We start from the raw sequence: 22,782 nt of genomic DNA, 5'->3' as shown, positions 1-22,782 counted from the left end.
AGCAAGATAAAAGAATCCTCTCATGTCTTTCCTGGGAGGTGAGGGGTCATTACAGGTGCTGATTCTCATCTCATCTCTTCTCATCTCATCTCATTTCAGGGTTAAACCAACCACTGCTTCCAGCATGGCTGAGGTAGGTGGCCAGGGAGAAATAGGCCCAGTGGGACCTCATGCCTTAAAGAAAGAAGGCAGTGAGTCCTGAAGGAAATTAGGAAAGGGATCAAAAGAAGTTAGACAAGGCGATCCCTTGCTTAGCTCCCGGCGGGGCTGAGCCTGTGAGAGCCACCATGGTGCAGACGTGGGCCAGGGTGGTTTGGATTGCAGAGACAGGAGCGTTCTTGGCAGGGTGCCGCACGGTCACTGCTCATCAAGGCTGCATGGCTAGCTCTGATCCCAGCCATCGCTTCAGTGACCCCCAGGGAGCACTCACTTGGGCTTCTGATTGACAGGGCAGCTCTGAGTCTGTGCGGAGCTTCATAGAGTCGATGGTCACTACAGTGTGGATCCCTGAGGTCATGTCTCGTAAGTGGACAGAAGGAGGGCTTGGGGAGAGGGCTGTGGTTCCACATGGTCCCCACCTCCTCGACAGCCCCTCCTAGGCAGAGCTCCAAGGGCTTCGAGTCCCTTGTCTCAGGTCTTAGCCCCTTGTCTCTGATGGCAGCAATGCACGCTCGTGGTTAGCCAGGTGCACAGCCCCACGATCCTACTTCACCTGCCACCCCATTGGGCAGCTCTACCCACTCTACCTACTGACAACTGGATGGGGCTAGGAGGGTAAGACCCAAGGCCCAGCTTCTCCTTGTGTAAAATGAGGAACTGGGGTTTGCTGATCCCTGAACCGCTTGTGCCCTTTGACATTGTAGGAAAGCTGTCCATTTGCAGCAACTCTTAACTCAGAGGTGGGAGGGCGAGGGGCTTTGGGACAAGGCCCTGCTGGGCCCACTGAGCCCACCGGGCGGGCCTTCATTTCACTACCTGCTTGTCCACGTGGCTTTGGTAGATCTGGAAGGAATAGATACTGGACTTAGCCTGGCTGAGTTTCCCCTATCTGTGCCATGAAGCTAAAGCTATGAGGATGGACTTTAGGGGTTTCACAGGGAGGACCCCCCTGTGTAAGGTGCACACTCTGAGGAGCTCTGGAGGGGCTGAGGAGTGACCTCCGGCATACCTGGTGAGACAGTTACTCTCAAGTACTCTTCTGAGCAAGGCAGATTCAGTCTGCTGGAGACATGTGCCCAGAGAGGCATACAGAACCGTGGAACAAAGGGACCCGCTGGCCCTGCTCCCCACATGAGTCTGACTAGAGCCCCTTCCCTGCCCCAGGGTTTGAGGTGGTCTTTACAGCTCTTATAAACAGCAAAGGCCTGGATCTTTTTGACATCATCCACCCTGAGATCATCACCGGGGATGTGAGTACAAGCCCCCGCCCTGCCCCATCTCCCGGTAAGAGCCCTACACAGCTCTGCAGTGGCTGGCTGCCTGGGATCCACACCCTTTATCCCCTTGCTCGCGCATCTCCTTCTAGGGCTTTCTGCTGCTGCAGATGGACTTTGGCTTCCCGGAGCACCTGCTGGTGGACTTCCTGCAGACCTTGAGCTAAGAGGCTCCAAAGAGGCAGTGGTATCTGGAAGCAGGAGGCCCGAAGCTGACTCACAGAGAGACCCTGGCATGCCCATCCATTGTGGTGGGGTCAGAGAGAATGCAAGGAGACAAGCCTACCCTCTAACCCTGAAGCCTCACTGAAATTAAAACACTCTGTCATGTAGTCCAACACTGGTGGTCCATGCCTGTAATCACACTCAGGAGACTGAGATCTGAGGATTGGAATTGGAAGCCAGCCTGGGCAGGAAAGTCTGTGAGACTCTTATCTTTAATGAACCACAAAAGACCAGAAGTGAAGCTGTGGCTCAAGTTTTGGAGTGCTAGCCTTGAGCACAAAAGCTCAGGGACAGCTCCCAGGCCGAGTTCATGCCCCAGGACAGGCAAAATAAAACAGAAACAAAAGCAGAGCAAAAAAAAAAAAACAAACCCATTCTGGGAGCCTGGAGGCCACTTCCATAGATGACCACTTCCATCCTCAGGGAAGGGCACAGGAGGGCCCGTCTCACCTGGCCCATGGCTGGACACATCTGGTAATCCAGCCCTGGTGGTTCATCCTCTATCCAGCCCTTCCCGTGCAGCTGTTCCCAACCCTTCTGAGCCCCTCTTGCTCGGAGGAGAAGCCCTCGCTCTCCCTATCAGGAATGCACATCCCTTACCACCATCTCCTCCAGACCCGCTGTCCCTGTCACCCCAGTGCTGTCCCTTGGCTGCTTGCTCCTGACCAGCCCCTCCCTGGCAGGTGCCCCCCCCCACAGCCCTGGAAAGCTTCTCACCCTTCCGGGACTGGGCCCAGGCCAGTCTTACCTGCCCTCCAGTGACTCCTTTCCTGTTCACACAGCGCATGTGCACCCTCGGGCCCTTCACCCCGCAGGCCTGGGCCTCTGAGGGACAGCAGCTGGGCAAGACACTGGTGAAGCATTGGTCAGGCTACATCATGAGGTCACCTCCCAGGCAGCAAAGAGCACTTCCAGACCCCTCTCTCCCCTCCCTCACAGCCCCTGGGGCCTTCCATCCTATCTACACACACACACACACACACACACACACACACACACACACATACACACACATACACACACACACACACACACACACACACACACAGTCAAAGGATGGGTTTCTTCTCTGACTAGTTTCTAGCTGGAGCCCAAAGCAAGAGCCTGATTTATCCCCTGTCCTAGTGCTGGACAAAAAGTAATGGGGCTTTATGGCGAGGGGATCTCAGGTCTGATTTCTTCCTAAGGAGAAGGAGGAATCCTCTAAAGAGGTGAATAAAGACAGTGGCTGGTGGCTCATGCCAGTAATCCTACCTACTCAGACTGCTAAGATCTGAGGATCACAGTTCAAAGCCAGCCCAGGCAGGAAAGTCCATGAGACTCCAATTAATTACTCCAGTTAACTCCAATTAACTACTAAAAGAAAAAGCTGGGGGCTGGGAATGTGGCTTAGTAGTAGAGTGCTTGACCAGCATGCATGAAACCCTGAGTTCGATTCCTTAGTACCACATAAATAGAAAAAGCTGGAAGTGGGGCTGTAGCTCAAGTGGTAGAGCGCTAGCCTTGAGCAAAAAGAAGCTCAAGGCGAGTTCAAGTTCCAGTTCTGGCAAAAAAGAAAAAGCTAGAAGTAGGGGTGTGGCTCAAGTGGTAGAGCACTAGCCTTGAGCAGAAAAGGCTGACAGCATCCAGGTAGCTGTGAGTTCAAGCCCCAGTACTGGCAACAAAAAAATGAATAAGGCAAAGGAATCAGACTTGAATGCAGAAGAGAAAAGTCTTCTGAGCACATGTCCACTCCACCTTCCCTTCCTATCCCCGGCCACTGCACAGCAAGCTGTTCCCTTCATTCTCAAGCTTGGAACTTTTTCTCTAGGTATGGGAAGAAAAGTCTTCTGGACACAGCAGCCAAATGGGAAGGGAGAAAAGGCATAATGCTCTAACCTGTCTCCCCAAACATCTTGAAATTTGATCACTAGTTTTCTGGTGCAAAGTCCCTGGGGTAGAGAGAATTTTAATAGACTCAAGAAAGGTCCAGGAGACCAGTGTCGCCCAGACAGCAAAGAAGAAAAGCTTACTGAGAGATAAGGCAAGAGCAGCAGGTGGCGTCCACCCTGTGGAAGGACCTGACTCTTGTTTTCACATTGCCAGGAGGCAAGCTGGAGGGGGCAGTCAACAGGTGGATGGCCCTTCAGGTATAAAAAGACCTGCAGGGGGCTGGGCATGGTGGCACACACCTGTAGTCACAGCTGGAAGGCAGAGCTGGCAGCTCAAGAGTTCCAGGCCAGCCCAGACAGGGTTGGCCAGACTCCTGTTTCAAAATCAAAATAAAAACAAAAGGGTTGGGGGTGTGGCTTAAGTGGTAGAGTGCTAACCTAGCACACAGTATCTTCTGGAGTGTTCCTTCTAAAGCCTCCCATCCATTTCTCAGAGTCCAGAGATGTGACTCTCAGGGAGCCTGGGGAGGGAGGGGGGGGATCTTAAAGGGCCCTAGGCAGGAAAAGCCCAACCTGCCCCACACGGAAGTCCAGACATTGCACTATCACCTTCCATCCAGGGTGGAGACAGTAGGAGTCCAGTAGGTGGAAGCCACAGTGAACCCTTGAGGGGCGTGGGAAGATCCCAGACCAGATCCCAGAACAACAGCAGCCTGAGAACTGGGCAGCCCCACACAGTTCCATCCTTAAAAACAGAAATCTTTACCAAGACCTCCTCTCCATTCCAGAAGGGAAGGTATGTTCCTCTCCCAGCCTCCTTCCCCATCCTCAGAGGGTGGGTCTCCAGGTCTGAGCACTCACCATGAGTGCACGAGGCAAAAGGAGCTGTGGAGTCCCCACGTGGCAAGAGTTTGCCAGAACAGGCTCTCCCACACCCTGCTCAAGAAACTGAGCAAGCCCAGAAATACCATTCTAGGCCAAACCCAAGTGACCTGGGAGTGTTGACCTGGCTGGGGCACTGGCCTGTTCCAATCTGTTACCTGGAGGGAGAAGGATGTGGTCAGAGCCCACTGCTTCCCCCATGGAACAGGAAGACTTCCTCAGGCCAGGGCCCACCCAGGAAGCACTCCTGCAACCTGAGCTGCTAGCCTTGGATTCTAGGGGCCTGGGACCAGGGCTCAGGCAAACAAAGTGTGGGGGCCACTTGGCTTCTCAGGTGACTGTAGCACATATTTCAAAGTCTGTAAGACAAACTGAGCCATTAAGACAAGCAACTGGGTACATGATGCTGGCTGCTGACCCGGGATTGTGGCTTTTGAGAAAGGCCTGGTACAGTTACAATTCACCATTGTCTGCTGCCACCCAAGGAACACTTGTCCATGAGCTGGCTCTCCTACACTAGCACAGGGGCCTTTCTGCAACAGATGGGCAGGCCATTCAAACCAGCGGAAAGCTGCATACCTTATGCTAAAAGATGGGGACTGTGGGGCCACAGGCCAGGCTGCATACGGGGAGCAGCAGCATCTAGAACAGTCTGGGGCAGTAGCTCTCCCAGAATCCTTCTTGGTAGGCCCGCTCTCACCATGGTGGTAGAACTGTTGTGCCAGGTCGTCTCGTGACCTCTCGCACAAGAAGGCCACCGAGGCTCAGACGTTCCGAAATGCAAAAGCAAGGCAAGGCTTTATTCAAGCAAGCTGCAACTCGGGCCTCATCCTACCCACCGACACAGCGGAGGTTAGGAGGAAGCCCTGAGCTACGATTACACAGGGCTTATAAAGGCAAAAAACAAAGTTACAACAATCAGGTGTTCAAGCAAGCAAGATTAGGACACAGGTACAAATCTGATCGGCTCAGGGCTCGAGGCACTCCGGGGGCAGTCAGAGTTAAGCATTCCCAGCGGTTAGAGTTCTAGACCGACTGGGCCCTAATGGGCTTGTCCTGGGTCTGCTCACAGGGCCTGCTTATCTCAGGTTCACATGGTAAAGTGGGGTTCACGTGGTAAAGTGGGACCTGACTTCAAAGTCTGGCACTTCAGAACCAACAGTGGATTCAAGACTCTGCTTCTGATTACTGTGTGACCCCCCCCCCCACACACACACCCTCCCCTCCCCACTCCATCCCCAGTAACCTACTTGACCTCTCTGGACCTTAGTTCTTTATCTGCCTGAAGTGATGGTAACTTTGATCCTGCCTTCCTCACAGGGCTATTTAGGATCATGCGGTCTGCATTTGTCTGTCTAGACTACACCTATTTGTCCAGTGTCCATCCACCCACTGTGGACTTTGTGTAGCCAATCACACAGAGGTGTTCAATGAATATCGAATAAAACCCTGAGACAGAACCCAGTTCCCCCTGCCCCAGGCATATAGCCAAGAGTCCCCATTTCATGCCATGATCCATCCATGACTCGGGGTGGGGTGGGAATCTGCCATCTGATAGATGAGGAAACTGAGGCCAGGAAAGAACAGGGCCATCCTAAGAGTTACACAGCAAGTGCAAGATGGGTACCGTTCCCACTCCTAGATATCATGAGACCTGCAGAAGAAGACAAAAAATATAAAGGTGGCTGGGCACTGGTGGCTCATGCCAAAAATCCTAGCTACTCAAGAGGCTGGGATCTGAGGATCAAGGTTTGAATCCAGCCCAGGCTGAAAAGTTCACAATACTCTTATTGCCAATGAAACATCAAAAGAGTGGAAGTGGTGTTGTGACACAAGTGGTAGAGTGCTAGCCTTGAGCACAAAAGCTCAAGAACAGCACCTAGGCCCTGAGTTCAAGCCCCAGGACCTATCAGCATAACGAAAAAGGAGGGGGGATAGCTTTTAGGCATCCAGCACAGATTGCGTGAGCCCCAACTTCAGGTCCTCAAATTCTCTGGCCAGACTATGGAGAGGAAATATTGTCCTCATACCCATCTTACCGCTGGCATGACAGCCTTGGAGACATCTGGCCAATGTGCCATAGCATCCAGTTAAAGTGATGGCTTCTTTGGGGGTTGCTGTGACCAAAACACCTGACAGTAACAATGTAAAGGGAGGAGGTAGTTATTTTGGCCCAGGGTTTGGGGGGGGGAGCAGGCATGGTTGGCCCCACACACTTAGCTGGACATCATGGTGTATGGTGGAGAACTTTCTTCACCTCACCACAGACAGGGAGCAGAGGAAGGAGAGGCATACTAGAATAGGCAGAGCCAGACACAGCCCCCTGGAAGCGCACCAAGGATCTGCTTCCTCCCACCAGGCCTCTCGGGAGTGTGGAGCCAGGAATGTGCCATCTTTCTCTGAATCCGTTGATTAAGATGGAAGCAGAGCCGCCCTCAGAGTTTTAGTTCTCTAGACAGGCCCTTCCAGATACTCTCAGAGGTGTGTGTGGAGCCTGGGACTCTCCCAATCCAACCCAGTCCACAGGGAGGACTTGAACCTGGGATGTGAGGTACAGTCGGTACGGCCCACTTCTCCCTTGCAGCCCCTCCTTGCAGGCCATCCTTGGCCTGGAAGCAAGGGAGCAGAAGTCTGGCTGTGGAAGCTGCTTTCCTTCTGGAGGTTCCTCTGGGGGGTTCCTAGCGGGCAGAGCCACCCCCAGGATGAGGACGCCTCCACAGGCCAAAACAGGCAGAGGATGCAGGAGGAAAGTTCTGAATGAGCAATTGAGTAGGAGGTCTTTCCCAACTGCCCCTGACTCACCCTCCTTCTTCCTGCCCCTCCAGTCCCCTCCCCTCGACCTCTGTGTCCTTCTGCCTCCCTGTCCTCTCTTCCCATGCCTCCTGGTCTCTGCTGGTGCGTCCTGTGTGACTGTGAGGTGTCTCCCCTCCCTCCTCCCTGCTTGCCTCTTTCTTAGGGTGACTTGGAAGATTGGAAGAGAGACCTCTGGACAGCACCCTAGCAGGGTGCGGTGACCCACGCCCATAATCCTAGCTACTCCTGAGGCTGAGATCTGAGGATCATGGCTTGTTTGAAGCCACCTGGGCAGGAAAGTCCATAAGACTCTAATCTTCAATTAACCAGCAAAAAGCCAGAAGGTGGAGTTGTAGCTCAAGTGGTAGAGCACTAGCCTTGGAGCAAAAAATCTAACGGAAGCCTGGGAATATGGCCTAGTGGAAGAGTGCTTGCCTTGCATACATGAAGCCCCAGGTTCGATTCCTTAGCACCACACACACATAGAAAAAGCCAGAAGTGGCGCTGTGGCTCAAGTGGCAGAGTGCTAGCCTTGAGCAAAAAGAAGCCAGGAACAGTGCTCAGGCCCTGAGTTCAAGCCCCAGGACTGGAAAAAAAAAAACCTAAGGGAGATCTCAAGGCCTTGAGTTTGAGCCTCAGTACTGGCATGTACTCACTCACCCAGGGTTAGCTTGCTGAGCTCAGTGATGAGACCTCTGTCCTTCTCTTCCCTGCTTTGCTCCTGGGGTGGCCCCCCCAGGGCGAGCCAGGCGGCCCCTGACCTACCTCCCCCAAATCCTGCACCAGCAGCCGGGGGGGGGGCGCCCCTGCGGGCCCCTCATCCCGCGCTGCCCCCCCCCACCCTCCCCCGTCCCGCGCGCCCCGGGGCACCTAGGATCGAGTCCGTGCCCGGCCGCCCGCGGGCGACTGCCTTGAACCCACGTGACTTCCCGGCAGCGGCACCGGTCCGGGTTCCCGGCTCCTCCCGCAGCCCTGCCAGCCAGCCGCGCGCGCTCAGCTTTCAGTTTCGGGAGCGCGAGTGCAGCGCGATGAAGCCGGAGCCCCGCTGGTGAGTGCCCCGCGCTCGCGGTCTGGGTTCGAACTCCTCGCGGAGAGGGAGGAGGGGACGGCAGAGGGCCTGCGCAGGAGGCACCCGGGATGATGGACCAGGGTCACCCAGGGTGGGGCACGGGCCAGGCTCCCCACTCCAGCCGCCACACCTGTGGAGCCACCTTGGCTCACCTTTTTTCTTTTTAACTTTCATAAGGGATTGCAGAAGTTGCACTCTCCTTTATGCACCATTCAGACCTTTTCTTTTTAAAGCATCAAACCCCTTTCTATTAGAAAAAATGTTCAAACCTATAGGTTAGTGGATGATAGACTTAGGTCTCACCCTAGGCACTTACATGCTGGGGCTTTGCTTTAGCACTCTTGGGGCCCAGGTCGCCCAGCTCCTGCTCTAGCAGTCATTGTTGTTTAAAAATGGCAGCTATCTGCCCTGCACTGGTGGCTCACACCTGTAATCCCAGCTACTCAGGGGGCTGAGATCGGAGGATTACTGTTCAAAGCCAGCCTGAGCAGGAAAGTCCATGAGACTCTTACTTCCAACAAACTACCAAAAAGGCTGGAAGTGAAGCTGTGACTCAAGTGGTAGAGTTCTAGCCTTGAGTCAAAAAGCTCAGGAACAATAGTACCCAGGCCCTGAGTTCAAGCCTCAGGACCAGCACCCCCCCCCCAAAAAAAAACCAACAACAACAACAGAAAAACAAAGGCAGATATAACAAATCTCCACAGAAATAGTTCCAAATTTACCGAGTTTAGGAGAGACCCTAACCTTGGCACTGTTTGCATGCGTTTTATACCTTTGTGATCTTGTTTCCTTTTTTAAAGGTGGAAGGTTTGTGTGTATGTGGGTGCACATGCTGGGATCAGGGCTCGAATTCAGTGTTTGAATTCATGTTTGCTTGCGTTGTTTTGTTTTGCTCAAGGCTGGTACTCTACCACTTGAACCATACCCCTCCCCCCAGTCTGGTATTTTGCTGGTTAATTGGAGATAAAATCCCATATACTTTTTTACCCCAACTGGCTTCAAACCTTGATCCTCTAGGTCTCAGCCTCCTCACTAGCTAGTATTACAGATGTGGAGCCACTGGCACCCGGCAAGGTTGAGGGTTCTTAACACATAAAGGGCAGTTTGAAAAAGTAGTTCCCAGAGTCTAGAAGCTGGTGACAGCAGAAGGTGGGACATACCCTAGCCAGTCGCTAGCTGGCTTTCCAATCACTTCATAGCTTGCTTGGGTCCTGGGTTAGCGTGTGGCTCAAGTGGTAGAGCACTTGCCAAGCATGTGCGAAGCCCTGTGTTCAAGCCCCAGCATGGCAAAAATAAATAATAAATCTCTGGCCTTGCTCTTCTGTGGGGGGGATGGATGGGAGGGGCTGCTGACAATTTGACATGTGCATACATGGCACCTGTCCTGGGAAGGGGACAGATGGCAACCCTCAGCACTTTACATTTGCTGGGAACAAGCCACTTCATCTCTTGGGACCTTGGTTGCCCATCTATAAAATGGGCACAATAGATTCTTCTAAGTCCATTCTATAGGCTAAATGAATGCAGTAGGTCTAGCACTTGGTCAACTTTAAAGTACGCCCAAGAGGGTAAGGACCCTTGGGTCCTCGATGGGTAAGACAAGCAAAGTTCGTGACTTTCACAGTTTTCTTAGCCATGTGCCTAGGCCAAGTAACTGAGTGGCAGCATACCCAGGCACTGTGACCTTACTTGGCACATCGAGCTGGTGTGTGTACTCTGGTGTCCCAGTGTCAATCAGCAAGATCTAGCAGAAATAGGCAGCCATGTGTCAGAGGCGAAGGTTAGAGTGATGCAGCCACAAGCTGAGAGACCTGGGAGGTGATGACCGGCCTTCGCACTGCCCTCAGTCCTCAGAGGGAGCCTGGCTCTGCCCCACCAACACCTACACTCCAGCTTTCTGCTTTGCAGAACATTTCTGTCATTGCAATCCACCTGCTTTGTGTTACTTTGTTACCTCATGTAGTACACCATCGCCATTGGATAGATTGGATTAAGGACTAAGAAATGAATATGAGTGCATGCGCTACAGAAACACTGCAGGCAGGGGAGAGACACTGCCCTAGTCAGTTCCTAGGCCTAGAACAAAAGAACCTTTGGTTAGGTGTTCACAGGATGCAAATTTCTGTTTCTTTGCTGGGCCTAGTTGTGTTGTTGTTTTTTTATTTTAATTTTTTTTGCAATTTCTGGGGCTTGAACTCAGGGCCTGGGCACTGTCCCTGAGCTTCTTTTGCTCAAGGCTAGCACTCTACCATTTGAGTCACAGCACCACTTTTGGTTTTTTCTGTGTATATGGTACTGAGGAATCGAACCCAGGGCTTCATGCATGTTACCACTAAGCCACATTCCCGGCTCTGGGCCTATTCTCTTGCATGTTCATTGGTGGCCTAAAAGTCTCTACACTTCTACTTCAGCAAAACCAAAAGCAAAGCAGGTACAGGGAGGAGAGCCATTGGCTGTACATAAACCCAGGCAGAGGTGGGGAACCACAGTACCCATTGACAACAAAACAACAGCATGGCCAACCAAACGTGTGTGGGGTTTCCTGGGTTCTGGGCTGCTGGTAGCCTCAGAGTCGTCTTCGCTTTGCTCGTTAGGGCAGCACAGTGGTCTCCACCTCTAGGTGGACCTGAGGGTGCCAGTGGGGAGTCAAGCTCTGCTGGACACCCTGACCCCAGACTCCTCTTCTCACCCGAGCTGACCAGGCAGGTCACGAAGCCAGCTCCAGGGGAGAGGGGACAGGAGGCTAGGAGAGTGATTCCACTCATTCGTCCTACCTGTTTCAAGCCTGGCCATAGTGGGATGTGTCTCCAACCCAGAGCCACCCAGGAATCTTCTAGAAATGCTTCTCCAGGAAGGTTTTAGTAGCCCTCTGGCTGGTCTGTCCCTCGCTGGCGAGTGGCAAAGGAGAACTTGAGGCAGATGAGAAAACAGTTTACCCTCAGAGGCCCCTTTTGTACCAGTGAGATGTCCCTTCAGGTTTTCTTCTACGTGTGTCTATTCCTAGTTTTAGTGACTCATAGAAACAGAAACGGAAATCTTATTCGTTAAATGAAATAATATGGAATCCACACATTAAGAGAATATGAAATCCAGTATCTCATTTGAAAATTAAGCCAGATGTGGTAGTCCATGCCTGTAATCTCAGCACTGGGCTGGAACAGGAGGATCCAGAGTTGAGGTTAGCTTGAGTTGCATAGTTTCAAAATAAGTAAATAAATAATATTTTTTTAAAAACCCAACCCTTAAGCTAGTGGCTCACACCTGTAATCCTAGCAACTCAGGAGGCTGAGGTCTGAGGATTGCAGTTCAAAGCCAGCCTGGGCTAGGAACTCTGTGAGACTATCTCCAATTAATCACAGAAAAAGCCAGAAGTGGCACTGTAGCTCAAGTGGTAGAGCGCTAGCCTTGAGTAAAAGGAGCCCAAGGACAGTGCTCAGGCCCTGAGTCAAAGCCCCATAACCAGATAGATAGATAGATAGATTTAAATGTTCCCTCGAGTAAGGAGATAAAAAATATATTACAAGATACATAATGAAAAGGAAGTGTTCTCTCCCATCTACAAGAAAGCCAATGTCCTTGTGTTACTTGGTGTTCTTCCGAAGAGACGAAGTAGGCCTCTACCAACATACTATAAACATACACATGTACATATGCACCTGCGTATCTGCATACATCCGCCTTTTATTGTATACTATGTGTAGCGTTTACTTTTTTCTCTTGTGTCAGTATTGGAACTTGAACTCAGGGCCTGGATGCAGTCCCTCAGCTTTGGTAACTCCAGGCTGGCACTCTACCGCTTGAGCCACAGCTCTGCGTCCGGCATTTGCTGGTTAATTGGAGTTAGGAGTCTCATGGATTTTCCTGCCCAGGCTGGCCCACCTCTCAGGCTCTGGAGTAGGTAGGATTACAGGCATGAGGCGTCAGCACTCATCTTCACGTTTTTTTCTTAATGCAATTTGTAAATCTTTCCATCTCAAAACAAGATAATCTGCCTTTTGTTGGTGATAGGAATGGAACCCAGGGCCTCTTTGCCAGGCTTGTGTTCTACCTCTGAGCTGTGTCTCTAGCTCTTGAACAGCTTCTTAGTATTTCACCTTGTGGCTCTTCTATCATTGACTTGACTGTTGTTGGCACTTGGCTTCCTTCTTGTCTCTTGTTCTTCCAAACAAAAGGATCTAAGGACTATCTTCCACCAAACATCCCTTTTCATATGTGAGAGTAAAAGCATAAAGGAGCTGGGCATAGTGGTGCATGCCTATAATCCTAGCTCTCTAGGGGTTGAGGCAGGAGGATCACAAATTCAAGGGTTACATAGTGAGATTGTGCCTCCAAAAGGCGGGAGGAAGAAGAAGGGGAGGAAGACTAGGAGGAAGGGGGGAGGGGGAGGGGGAGGAGCAGGAGGGGAGGAGGAGAAGGACGAGAAAAAAAAAAGGACCAAGAAGGAGGGAGGAAGAGATAGGAGGGAGGGAAGGAGGGAGGGAGGGAGGGATCTTTTTCCTATTGAGCATGCGAAACTCTTTATATATTAAGGAAATTAGCTTTTGATCTATAATGAGTATACTGTCATTTGGAATGATGACATGGTTGTTCACAGAATAGCTAAGCCATGTGTACGATCATTAGGTAATGAGATGGAATTTCACTTTCTCCTTTTACATGTAGACTATTTCCTGCTATATGGGTGGGCCGGGGGGGGATAAGACATTTTAATTTCTCCAATGCATTTTCCTTTCTTTTTTTCTGAATTCCTCTTAGAGAAAGAAGCATTGAGTGATACCTTGATAGCATTTGGGGTGGGGACCTGTGTGCAGGGTGAAGGCTTTGAATGGGTTTGCGATTGGTTGAGTTTCTGCATTTGTTCAAGAATGAAAGGAGGAAGGAAGAAAGGAGGAGGGGGAGATGGCATGGTAGCTACAGACCCAGAACTGTTGATGCTGCAAGGGGAAGGCTGCCCAAGGAGGAGGACTCAGCCTGGCTCTTGGGTACCAAGTTCATGAAACTGGTGTGGGAGTAGAGATCAAGAAAGTTTCTTAGCCAGGTACCAATGGCTCACACCTGTTATCCTAGCTACTCAGGAGGCTGAGATCTGAAGATCCCAGTTCAAAGCCAGCCTGGGAAGGAAAGTCTGTAAGGCTCATCTCCACTTAATCACAGAAAAAGCTGGCAGTGGTGCGGTGGCTCAATCCGTAGAGTGTTTGCCTTGAGCAAAAGGAGCTCAGGAATTAGTGCCCAGAGTTCAAGCCCCAGGACTGACAAATAAAAAAAAAAGGAAAAAAAATAACAAAGAGCTAGAAAGAAGCCAGGCACCAGTGGTTTACACCTATAATCCTAGCTACTCAGGAGGCTGAGATCTGAGCATCGCAGTTCAAAGCCAGCCTGGGCAGGAAAGTCCCTGAGACTCTTTTGGTTTTTTTTCTTATTTATTGTCAAAGTGATGTACAGAGAGATTACAGTTTCATACATTAGGCATTGGATACATTTCTTGTACTGTTTGTTACCTCCTCCCTCATTCCCCCCTCCCTCTCCCCCTTTCTTCTCCCCCCACGAGTTGTTCAGTTGGTTTACACCAAACAGTTTTGCCAGTATTGCTTTTAGAGTCGTCTGTCTTTTCATCCTTTGTCTCTCGATTTTGATATTCCCTTTCACTTCCCTAGTTCTAATACCAGTATATACAGTTTCCAATGTACTCAGATAAGATACAGTGATAGTGCTGGTACAACCACAAGAAGGGGATACAAAAGGATCATCAACAATAGAAGCTACAGTTTCACATGGCATGTTGAAAGTGACATATCACTCGTTTCCAAAACATGGAGTTCATTTCACTTATCATTATCTTATGCATTCATAGGGGCATAGCTATTAGTCTCTTGTGATCCTCTGCTGTGACTAGCCTAAACCTGTGCTAAGCCCCACTTTTAGGCATCTACCCAAAAGACCACAAACAAGAACACACTAAAGCCAACAGCACAACAATGTTCATCGCAGCACAATTTGTCATAGCTAAAATATGGAACCAACCCAGATACCCCTCAGTAGACAAATGGATCAGGAAAATGTGGTACGTATACACAATGGAATTTTATGCCTCTATCAGAAAGAATGACATTGCCCCATTCATAAGAAAACGGAAGGACTTGGAAAAAAATTATACTAAGTGAAGTGAGCCAGACCCATAGAAACATGGACTCTATGGTCTCCCTCATAGGGAATAATTAGCACAGGTTTAGGCTAGTCCCTGACACTCTTATCTCCAAGTAGCCACCAGAAAACTGAAAGTGGCACTGTGCCTCAAGTGGTAGAGTGCTAGCCTTGAGCTGAAGAGCTTAGGGACAGTGCCCAGCCCAGAGTTCAAGCCCAACTAACAACAACAACAACAACAACAACAAAGAGGTAGAAATGTAGCACACACCCAGACAGGGTGCAGGAACAGCTGGTAATGGGTGCAGTGACATCTCTCATATTATTGATATGTATGGGGAAAATGGGCTGGGAGATTGATATAATTCACTCTGGGATGGGTGCTTCCTTTCTTCTGATACTTCCCGTCATTCCTGCTATCACGCTACCTTATCAATTGAGCTCAGAGATTTTCAAGGTCAACCTGCTTATGAAATTTTGGGACCTAATGACATGGGTACCCAAGCATCCCTCAAAACAAAGGGTGGATTCTTCCTGGTGCTCCTAGGGCGTCTGTCCTTGAGATAAGTAATTTTCTTTGCAAACACTTTCTTTTTTTTTGTGCACGTAGGAGTCATTTTCCCATTTTAAAACTTATTTATATTGGGGCTGGGGATATAGCCTAGTGGCAAGAGTGCCTGCCTCGGATACACGAGGCCCTAGGTTCGATTCCCCAGCACCACATATACAGAAAACGGCCAGAAGCGGCGCTGTGGCTCAAGTGGCAGAGTGCTAGCCTTGAGCGGGAAGAAGCCAGGGACAGTGCTCAGGCCCTGAGTCCAAGGCCCAGGACTGACAAAAAAAAAAAAAAACTTATTTATATAAATAGTAATAATAGTATTCTATTTCTTTTTGCAGTATCATTCTCTCTCCCCTTTCCTGGGGCTTGAACTCACAGCCTGGGCTCTCTCCCTGAGCTTTAGTGCTCAAAGCTAGTACTCTACCACTCAAGCCACATCTCTACTTCTGGCTTTTTGTGGTTAATTGGAGATAAGAGGCTCACGGACTCTCCTGCCTGGGCTGACATTGACCATCCCATCCTCCTGAGTGGCTAGGGTTACTAGCCTGAGCTACCCGGGCCTGACTCAGGCCTTTTATTTTTGAAGTGTTTAAGACCATGTCACCACTGGATGAGGACTGTGGTAAGCAGGAAGTGGCTTGATCCCTCAACACCTATCTGGAGCCTGTCCCAGGATCAAAAGTCCATCAACCTTGGGGTCCTTTCATCCCTTGGGTGGCTTGTTCCCTGAGGCATTCAGATCTATCGTGGCACTTTGTGTAAAGAAAGGAACAGTCTTCTCTGTTTCACTCTGTCTCTCTTTGTGTGCCAGTACTGGAAGTTGAGCTCCAGGCCTGGGCACTGTCCCATAGCCCTTTTCTGTTCAAGGCTAGTACTCTACACTTGAGCCATAACTTCAGTTCCAGATTTTCGGTGATTAACTAGAGACCAGAGTTTCTTGTGGACTGACTAATAATACCTGTGCTGGCTCCAGATCACAATCCTCACATTTCAGCTTTCTGAGTAGCTAGGGTTACAGGCAGGAGCCACAGGTGTCTAGCTAACCTTGGCTTTGATGTTCCCCAATTCCTGAAGGTGTTGGGTTTGTTTCTGAACTCTGCAGTCCTCTTGCTGAAAAGGACGTGTCAGTGATTTCCCCAGATGAGGACTAGGTTTGGATGGAGTTGAATCATCAAGTGGGAAAGTTGTCGTTTCTGTTCTCCTTATTCCTTCCTGCTTAGTCAGGGAGAAAGTAGCAGGCAGGTGCTGGTGCCTTTAAGCCTCCTCCACTTCCTGGGGAAGCTAGGCCTGGGTCTGGGGCCCAGCTGGGGCCTTGGTGACAGTGATGCCCCCTATCATGAGCCTTTTCTTTTTCAGCACTGGGGATTGAACCGGTAGTGCTGCACTTGCTAGCTAGGCACTCCACTACAAGCCATGCTTCCAGCACCTCCACCCATTGTGGGTTTGATTTGCCCTAGGTTTCTTTGTTGGGATTTCCTCGGTTTAGGCAAATTATACTTTTAAAAGTAAAGCTAATATTGATCATTGTAGCACAGTAAAAAATGAATGCTAAAAACAACAACAAACAATAATAAAGCTAACAGTGAGATGGCTTCCAGAAAAAAACTTTAAGGAACTATTAATCTAATTGCCAGACATACAACGTAAAAAATAAAATAAAAGTAAAAAGCTGGCACCAGCGGCTCACACTTGTAATCCTAGCTGCTAAGGAGGCTGAGATCTGGTGGATGGATTGTGAGCCCAGCTCCAGTCAGTAAAGTCTAGGAGACTCCATCTCCAAAATAACCAGCAAAAAGCAAAGCTGGAAGCATGGCTCAATTGGGAGAGCACTAGCCAAGCAAAGCCAAGAGTGAGAGCCTGAGGTCCTGAGTGCAAATCACAATATAGCCACAAAAAGGAAAAGAAGAGTAAAAGATCTAGGAAATTGCACACTGTGCCTATAGGGGGGGATAGTGAGGAAACTTCATGTTTCCCCATCTTTCTGCAATGCATGGACCTTACCAAATGCACCAGGCTGCATTGCAAGTAGAAATAACAAAGATAAGATGACACAACAATATCATTTTTGAAAAGGCTCTTAGCTAGGAGGCAGCCCCCAGCTTCAACATCGGTTTTCTTTTTTAGTATTGTTTTTGCAATGCTGGCTGGCATGGTTTGTGAACATCAGACAGTGTGTCTCAGTCACCCAGGCTGGATTTGAGGATCTACCTGTGCCCCCCACATAATCCTCACCTTTCCCTGTACCCCCAGTGCACAGCATTGCCCCCCTCCCAACTTTGCATGGTCTTTTGATTGTTCAAACTCAGCTGCAGGAGTTTCCTCAGCACAGACTTAGACATCCCTGCCCCTTTCAGCTACTGTAACACAATTGGATGTAGCCTTGGCTTATGAGCCACTGGGAACATATTTCTCATTGTTCTGGAAGCTGAAGTTCTAAGTTGAGGTGTCAGCATGTGGGATTCCTCGTGAGGCCCCCTTCTGGGGAGCCCCAGATGACTGATTCTGTAGTATTTCCTCCCCTGAGGACTAGAAAGAGCTAGGGGGAGGGGTGGAGCTTTCATAATGTGTCAGCTCCATTCACAAGGGTGGATGATTGCCCTAGAACTAGCCACCTCTTTTAGATTCCCTCAAACCATCACATTGGGGGCTGGGATTTCAACATGGGGATTTGGGGGACCACGCAGACATTGTTCTTGGCTCAGTGTGTCCCAGTGGTTTGGTCATGGGGTCAAAGGGTGGATGTGTGTGAAGTCCCAGGACAGTGTGCCCTGCCTTGGGCTCTGGTATCCAGGCCTGCTCTCTTTCACATCTGGCACTTTCTTTTGTTTCCTTCTTCGCCTTCCAAACCCACATGTGATCCTCCCAGACATGCCAGGCCCTGCAGTGAGCTGAGGAGGGGAGTTCCCAGCTTTAAGTTTTGTTTTCGATTTTGGTGTGGCATTGCCCAGTCCTGCCTGCAGGAGATGTTCCCCCCCACCCCCCGCAGGGAACAGCAGCACCAAGGGACCACCATGAGGCAAATGCCTCCAGATAGACACCCTGCGGACCTGCCTCTGTGGCTTTTGGGTCCCCAGGGTTGGGGGGCAGGAGGCTCTTGGGCGGGCTCACCAGTTCCTGGTGTGCAGAAGGACGGAGAGCTGGTGTGACTGGTGGCCTGGTGCTATGGCCTCATAGTCACCCCGGCATCTTGAGACTCACCCAGAGCTTGGGCTGTGGTTTGAGGTGTGGCCCTATGGAATTTCTAGAAGATGCTCTCTCCTGGTCCCATGAAGGGAATTCAAATGATAAGACATGCTTGGGAACCCCTGGTCTGGACAATCTAGAAAGAAGTTTCTGGAGTTTTGGGAGCTTGTGGGGCTGAAAAGTTCTCCTCAAGGACTCGCTAGCCGCCAGTCATTCCCTTGGGTGCTGGGCCCAAGAGATCAGGTGGAGCAGAAGAGGAAAGACCTCCTCAACACCCGCCTGATGACAGCCAGGGTGGGGCTGACATTCGGTCCCAGAGGAAATCTGAAGGGCCTTGGATGGGAAGACTGAGCCTCAGATAGGAAGATGGCAGCCGGGGAAGCAGGCAGGCAGCCAGGACCCAGGTCCTGGGTTTCCATGAAGAAGCCAGGCACTTGGGCTTCATAGCAAGGCATTGCAGAAGCCTCCTGCTGGTGACCTGAGCAGGTCCCTTCTCCTGTGGGCATCTCAGTTTCCTCATCTGTAATATTCTGTGGCCATGTGGTTTATCTCATTGTGATGACAGTGGAGATAATGGGTTTGGGATTGACTGGGTTTTAGTTTTAGGAGATGGCACACTGCTATCTAGCCCATTCTGGCCTCCATCTCAGGATCCTCCTGCTGCAGCCTCCCAAGAACTGGGATTTCACGCATATTTCCATGTACAGCTTGAGCTCATAGTTCTATCTCAAAGCCCCCTACATCATCATTGCCCCGGTGCAAACATATGCAAGAGTTGATGGTAGAGACCCCATGCTTAGCTGAGAACACCAGGCTGTGTTCCTCCCTCCCCCACCCCCCACAGGCCTGAATCCAAACCTGGGACCCAGGAGGGGAAAGCAGCTATGGAAACAGTCAAAGGTCTGTGAGTCACTCACATCCTCTCCTCCCTCTCTCTTGTCTTCGTCCAGGGCGGCACAATGGAGAGGAAATGCCAGCAATAATCGCTAACAGGAGAGTTAGTCTCCACGCTGGATAACATAGCCAGTATGGGATGTGCTTCACCTCCTGGCCAGGTAGCTGGTTTTGTGACCTCAAAGCAGACAGCCTTGGCTCTGGCCCTATCCATTGCAGAGTCTTCACTCCTCTCCTAACCAGCACCAGCAGTGGTAGCACTCCTGCCTGCCTCCTCACTCCAAGCTGTGGCTCAGAGCTAGTGACTGAGTGTGGTTATGGCAGAGCCCCTCTTGGAGGACCAGTCTGTGGCACTGTCCCCACTTCAGATCCCGGGGTGGGGGGAGAGAGAGGCCAAGTAGGAGCCAAGCTTCTTCTGAAACCACTCTTCTTTGCTTTGCTCTCTCTACTACACGGTCCTGTTTCCCTGACGCCTCCATAAAAAACGTTTTGAAAGTGCTGGACATGGTGGCTCACACCTGCAATCCTAGCTACTCAGGAGGCTGAGATCTGAGGAACACAACTTAAAGCCAGCCCAGGCAGAGAATTTTTCAAGATCCCATCTCTATCAGTAGTTGGACGCCATGGTACATGCCTGACATCCCAACTACAGCAGGGAGCATAAATGGGAGTATGATAGTCTAGCCCAATCTCTGCAAGAAGTAGGACCCTATCTTAAAAGTGAGAGCAAAACGGGCTGGAGGCTGTCTAGCTTATGTCAATAGAGTAACTGCCTAGCAAGTGTGAAGCTCTGGTTTCAAACCTCAGTACTCAGAAAAAAAAACAAAATGAATTCCCTAAGAACATCCTATCTAGGGCTTTGCTTTGGGCCTAGAACACCCCATCTTACAGATGAAGAAAAGGTACCGAGTATCAGTCATGCACTGATAACTTACAGGCATCTGGGTACAAAGAAAAAAGGAAAGCTTTATTGCCAGCAAAGGGACCCGCAAAACCCCTTCTCACAAGACAGAGGTGAGAAGTGCCAGCTATTGTGTTAGGTGACCTTGATAACCTATGAGGTTTGGGAGATTTTTGCTGCCTTATATGGTTATAACTGCCCCCAAAGGAGTGCCATCTCAGGCGACCTACATGGCCTGGGAGGTTTTAGGGGATCTTGCTGCCTTACATGGTTATAGCTGCTCCTGAAGGGTGCCGTCTATGGGGCTAACACTCTTACCCATCATTCAGCCTGGCACCAGCTGTGGAGGGGCACAGGCCGCTGGGGGATCAAGAGGAGAGTCATCCCTCAGGGGGCAAGACCTGCCATGAAAGAGGAAAGAGGGAGGGCTATGGAGTGAAGTGTGGGGAGGGTTGCCCTCCCTGAGAAGGCAGCCAGAGATGAGCTGGAAGGAGGGGGTGGGGTTCGAGAGGAAGGGACAGGGAGGCCAGGCTGGCCTGTGCTGGCCTCCTGACTTTATCCTGGAGGTGGTAGTTGTGGCAGACAGACAGAAATGAGGCCAATCTGGAGCTGAGCTGGAGGAACAACAGGAGTGGGAGGGGAGGTCCAGGAGTGGGAGCACATGGGCAGGCGGCCTAGGCCCTGGTGCACTGGTGGTGGAAGGGCTGTCTAGGTGGAGGGAGCAGCCTATTCAAAGGCCCAGGGGTTGCAGAGAGAAACTAAGTTTCATTCCTGCACTCCTTCCTCTAATAGCATCCCCCCTGGTAGTAGGAAAGATCCCCGGGAGCACAATGGGAAGGGCTGTGGGTAAGAAAGGAGACACCAAGGTAGGGTGAACTCCCCTCACAGACCCTCAGACCAGGGCCCCCCCGGACCCCCACGTGTCCCCTGCCCACATCCCTCTTGCTGTCTGTCCCTTTGTTCCTTCTTAGTCAGCGCTGCTGTCTAACTTTCTGTTAAAACAGAACCATTATGCAAATAATATGAAAATCAATATGCAAATAAACCAAGCAACTAGCCACTGAGAGGCACTGGTCTGAGCCCAGTGGTTGAGGGCTGAGACAGTCCTTTCACTCTTTGATGAATACCTTCAGGCAGATAAACACGAACATCGATTTTTAATTACAGTAGTTGAGATCCACTTTAAGTTAGCACTTAGCTATGGTGTCAAGGAGAAGAGGTGAGCGGGGAGGAGATGCCACTCAGATTTGGAAACAGATAATGCTGAAGGCCGTGGCTTGCCTCAAGCAAATGTTCATCCAGTCTCTTCAACTTTGTCACTCAGTGTCCCAGTGAAAATAGGCTTGTCCTGGAAAACACACACACACACACACACACACACACACACACACACACACTTGCAGGCACACAAACTAGTCAAACTGTTTCCTCCATAGGTTTCAATTACTTTTCAATCCAAACATCAGCCACAGTGCAACCATTAAACCTCATCTACCGGCTGGCCCCCTACTTCTGCTTTAGTGTGTCGCGATGAGGAGAGAACTAGCATCATCTGTGCCTCCATTTCTCCATTTCTCCATTTCTCTTCTCTACACATTGAAGAAATGGCTGTTCTGGTTATTAGTACCCATGTCCCACTGGTTTTTAAAAAATCAAAATGTGGGCTGGGGATATAGCCTAGTGGCAAGAGTGCCTGCCTCGGATACACGAGGCCCTAGGTTCGATTCCCCAGCACCACATATACAGAAAACGGCCAGAAGCGGCGCTGTGGCTCAAGTGGCAGAGTGCTAGCCTTGAGCGGGAAGAAGCCAGGGACAGTGCTCAGGCCCTGAGTCCAAGGCCCAGGACTGGCAAAAAAAAAAAAATCAAAATGTATCTATTAGGAGTGTCATGGGTCTGGATACTCAGGAGGTAGAGATTGGGAGGACGGTGGGTGGAGGCCAGCCTAGGTAAGAAGTTTGTGAGAACTCGTCTCAACCCAGAGGCCAGGCATGGAGGATTGTGCTACAGATGAGCCCAGGGCAAAAATGTGAAAAATCTTAAAATTTGAGTTTATCTACTGGTATGCTTTGGAGTTCTTTCCACTCTAGCACACACTGGCTGTCTTGGACAGGGCTGCTCTATATGGCTGCATCATTACTAATTTCCCATAAATGGGCACCTGCCCTTCCCCCACCCCTGTGGTGCTCTGACAGCAAGGGGACAATGGATATTTTTGCCTTTGTCCACAGGCAATCTGACCACCATAGACTGGACCTCCAGGAGCCTTGGGCAAGTGACTTATGCTCAGTGTTCTCTCCTGTGAAATGGATACATTGTAAGTATTCACCGTGAAGCTCTGTTGCAAAGAATGAGTGCCATATCACAGGCAGGCGCTGAGTACAGTGCCCACGTATCACGAGCCCCCGTGGCACATGCCACTTAGAGACCAGGCACGTGCCACTTAGAGACCATCAGCTATGTGCCTCTCACGGTCCAGGAATCTATAGGATTCTTATAAATCCTGCAGATTTATAAGAAAGTCCAAATGCCTCGCAATCAACGTATCCCTTTACCTTCTGACCAGCCAGGAATAAGGACCCCAGTTTCTCCAAATTCTCATCTGCACCTCTTCATCATTTCAATAGTCATCCCACATGGCTGCCAAAAGCTATGTCTGTGTGATGTTTTCCATTTTAGTGCAAAATAATTTAACTTAATTAACTTAATTTAAAACGCACACACACACACACACACACACACGTGTGTGTGTGTGTGTGTGTGTTAATGGGGTTTGAACTCAGGGCCTCAAGCTGCTAAGCCACACCCCAGCCACGCCCTCAAGTTCTCTC

At 50.4% G+C, this 22,782-nt stretch overlaps 2 protein-coding genes across 2 annotated transcripts in view; both read left to right on the top strand.

The window, feature by feature from the left end:
• Positions 1 to 1,773, top strand: part of LOC125358415 (cholesteryl ester transfer protein) — a 19,952-nt gene extending 18,179 nt beyond the window's left edge. Inside the window, exons 13-16 of the mRNA XM_048355537.1 lie at positions 100 to 133; positions 450 to 522; positions 1,324 to 1,409; positions 1,526 to 1,773. Coding sequence (XP_048211494.1) covers positions 100 to 133; positions 450 to 522; positions 1,324 to 1,409; positions 1,526 to 1,600 — 268 coding nt within the window. The 3' untranslated portion in view covers positions 1,601 to 1,773. The remainder of the gene's footprint in view (positions 1 to 99; positions 134 to 449; positions 523 to 1,323; positions 1,410 to 1,525) is intronic.
• Positions 1,774 to 18,865: 17,092 nt separating this feature from the next.
• The window catches only part of Nlrc5 (NLR family CARD domain containing 5), a 62,807-nt gene continuing 58,890 nt past the window's right edge, over positions 18,866 to 22,782 (top strand). The window contains exons 1-2 of the mRNA XM_048355534.1: positions 18,866 to 19,211; positions 22,183 to 22,268. The gene's annotated coding sequence lies outside the window, so the exon portion shown is untranslated. The remainder of the gene's footprint in view (positions 19,212 to 22,182; positions 22,269 to 22,782) is intronic.

This window comes from Perognathus longimembris, chromosome 10 (genome assembly GCF_023159225.1).
Source record: "Perognathus longimembris pacificus isolate PPM17 chromosome 10, ASM2315922v1, whole genome shotgun sequence".
Lineage (NCBI taxonomy): Eukaryota > Metazoa > Chordata > Mammalia > Rodentia > Heteromyidae > Perognathus > Perognathus longimembris.
The sequence above is the reverse complement of the archived record's forward strand: the minus strand, read 5'-3'. Positions and strand labels throughout refer to the sequence as shown.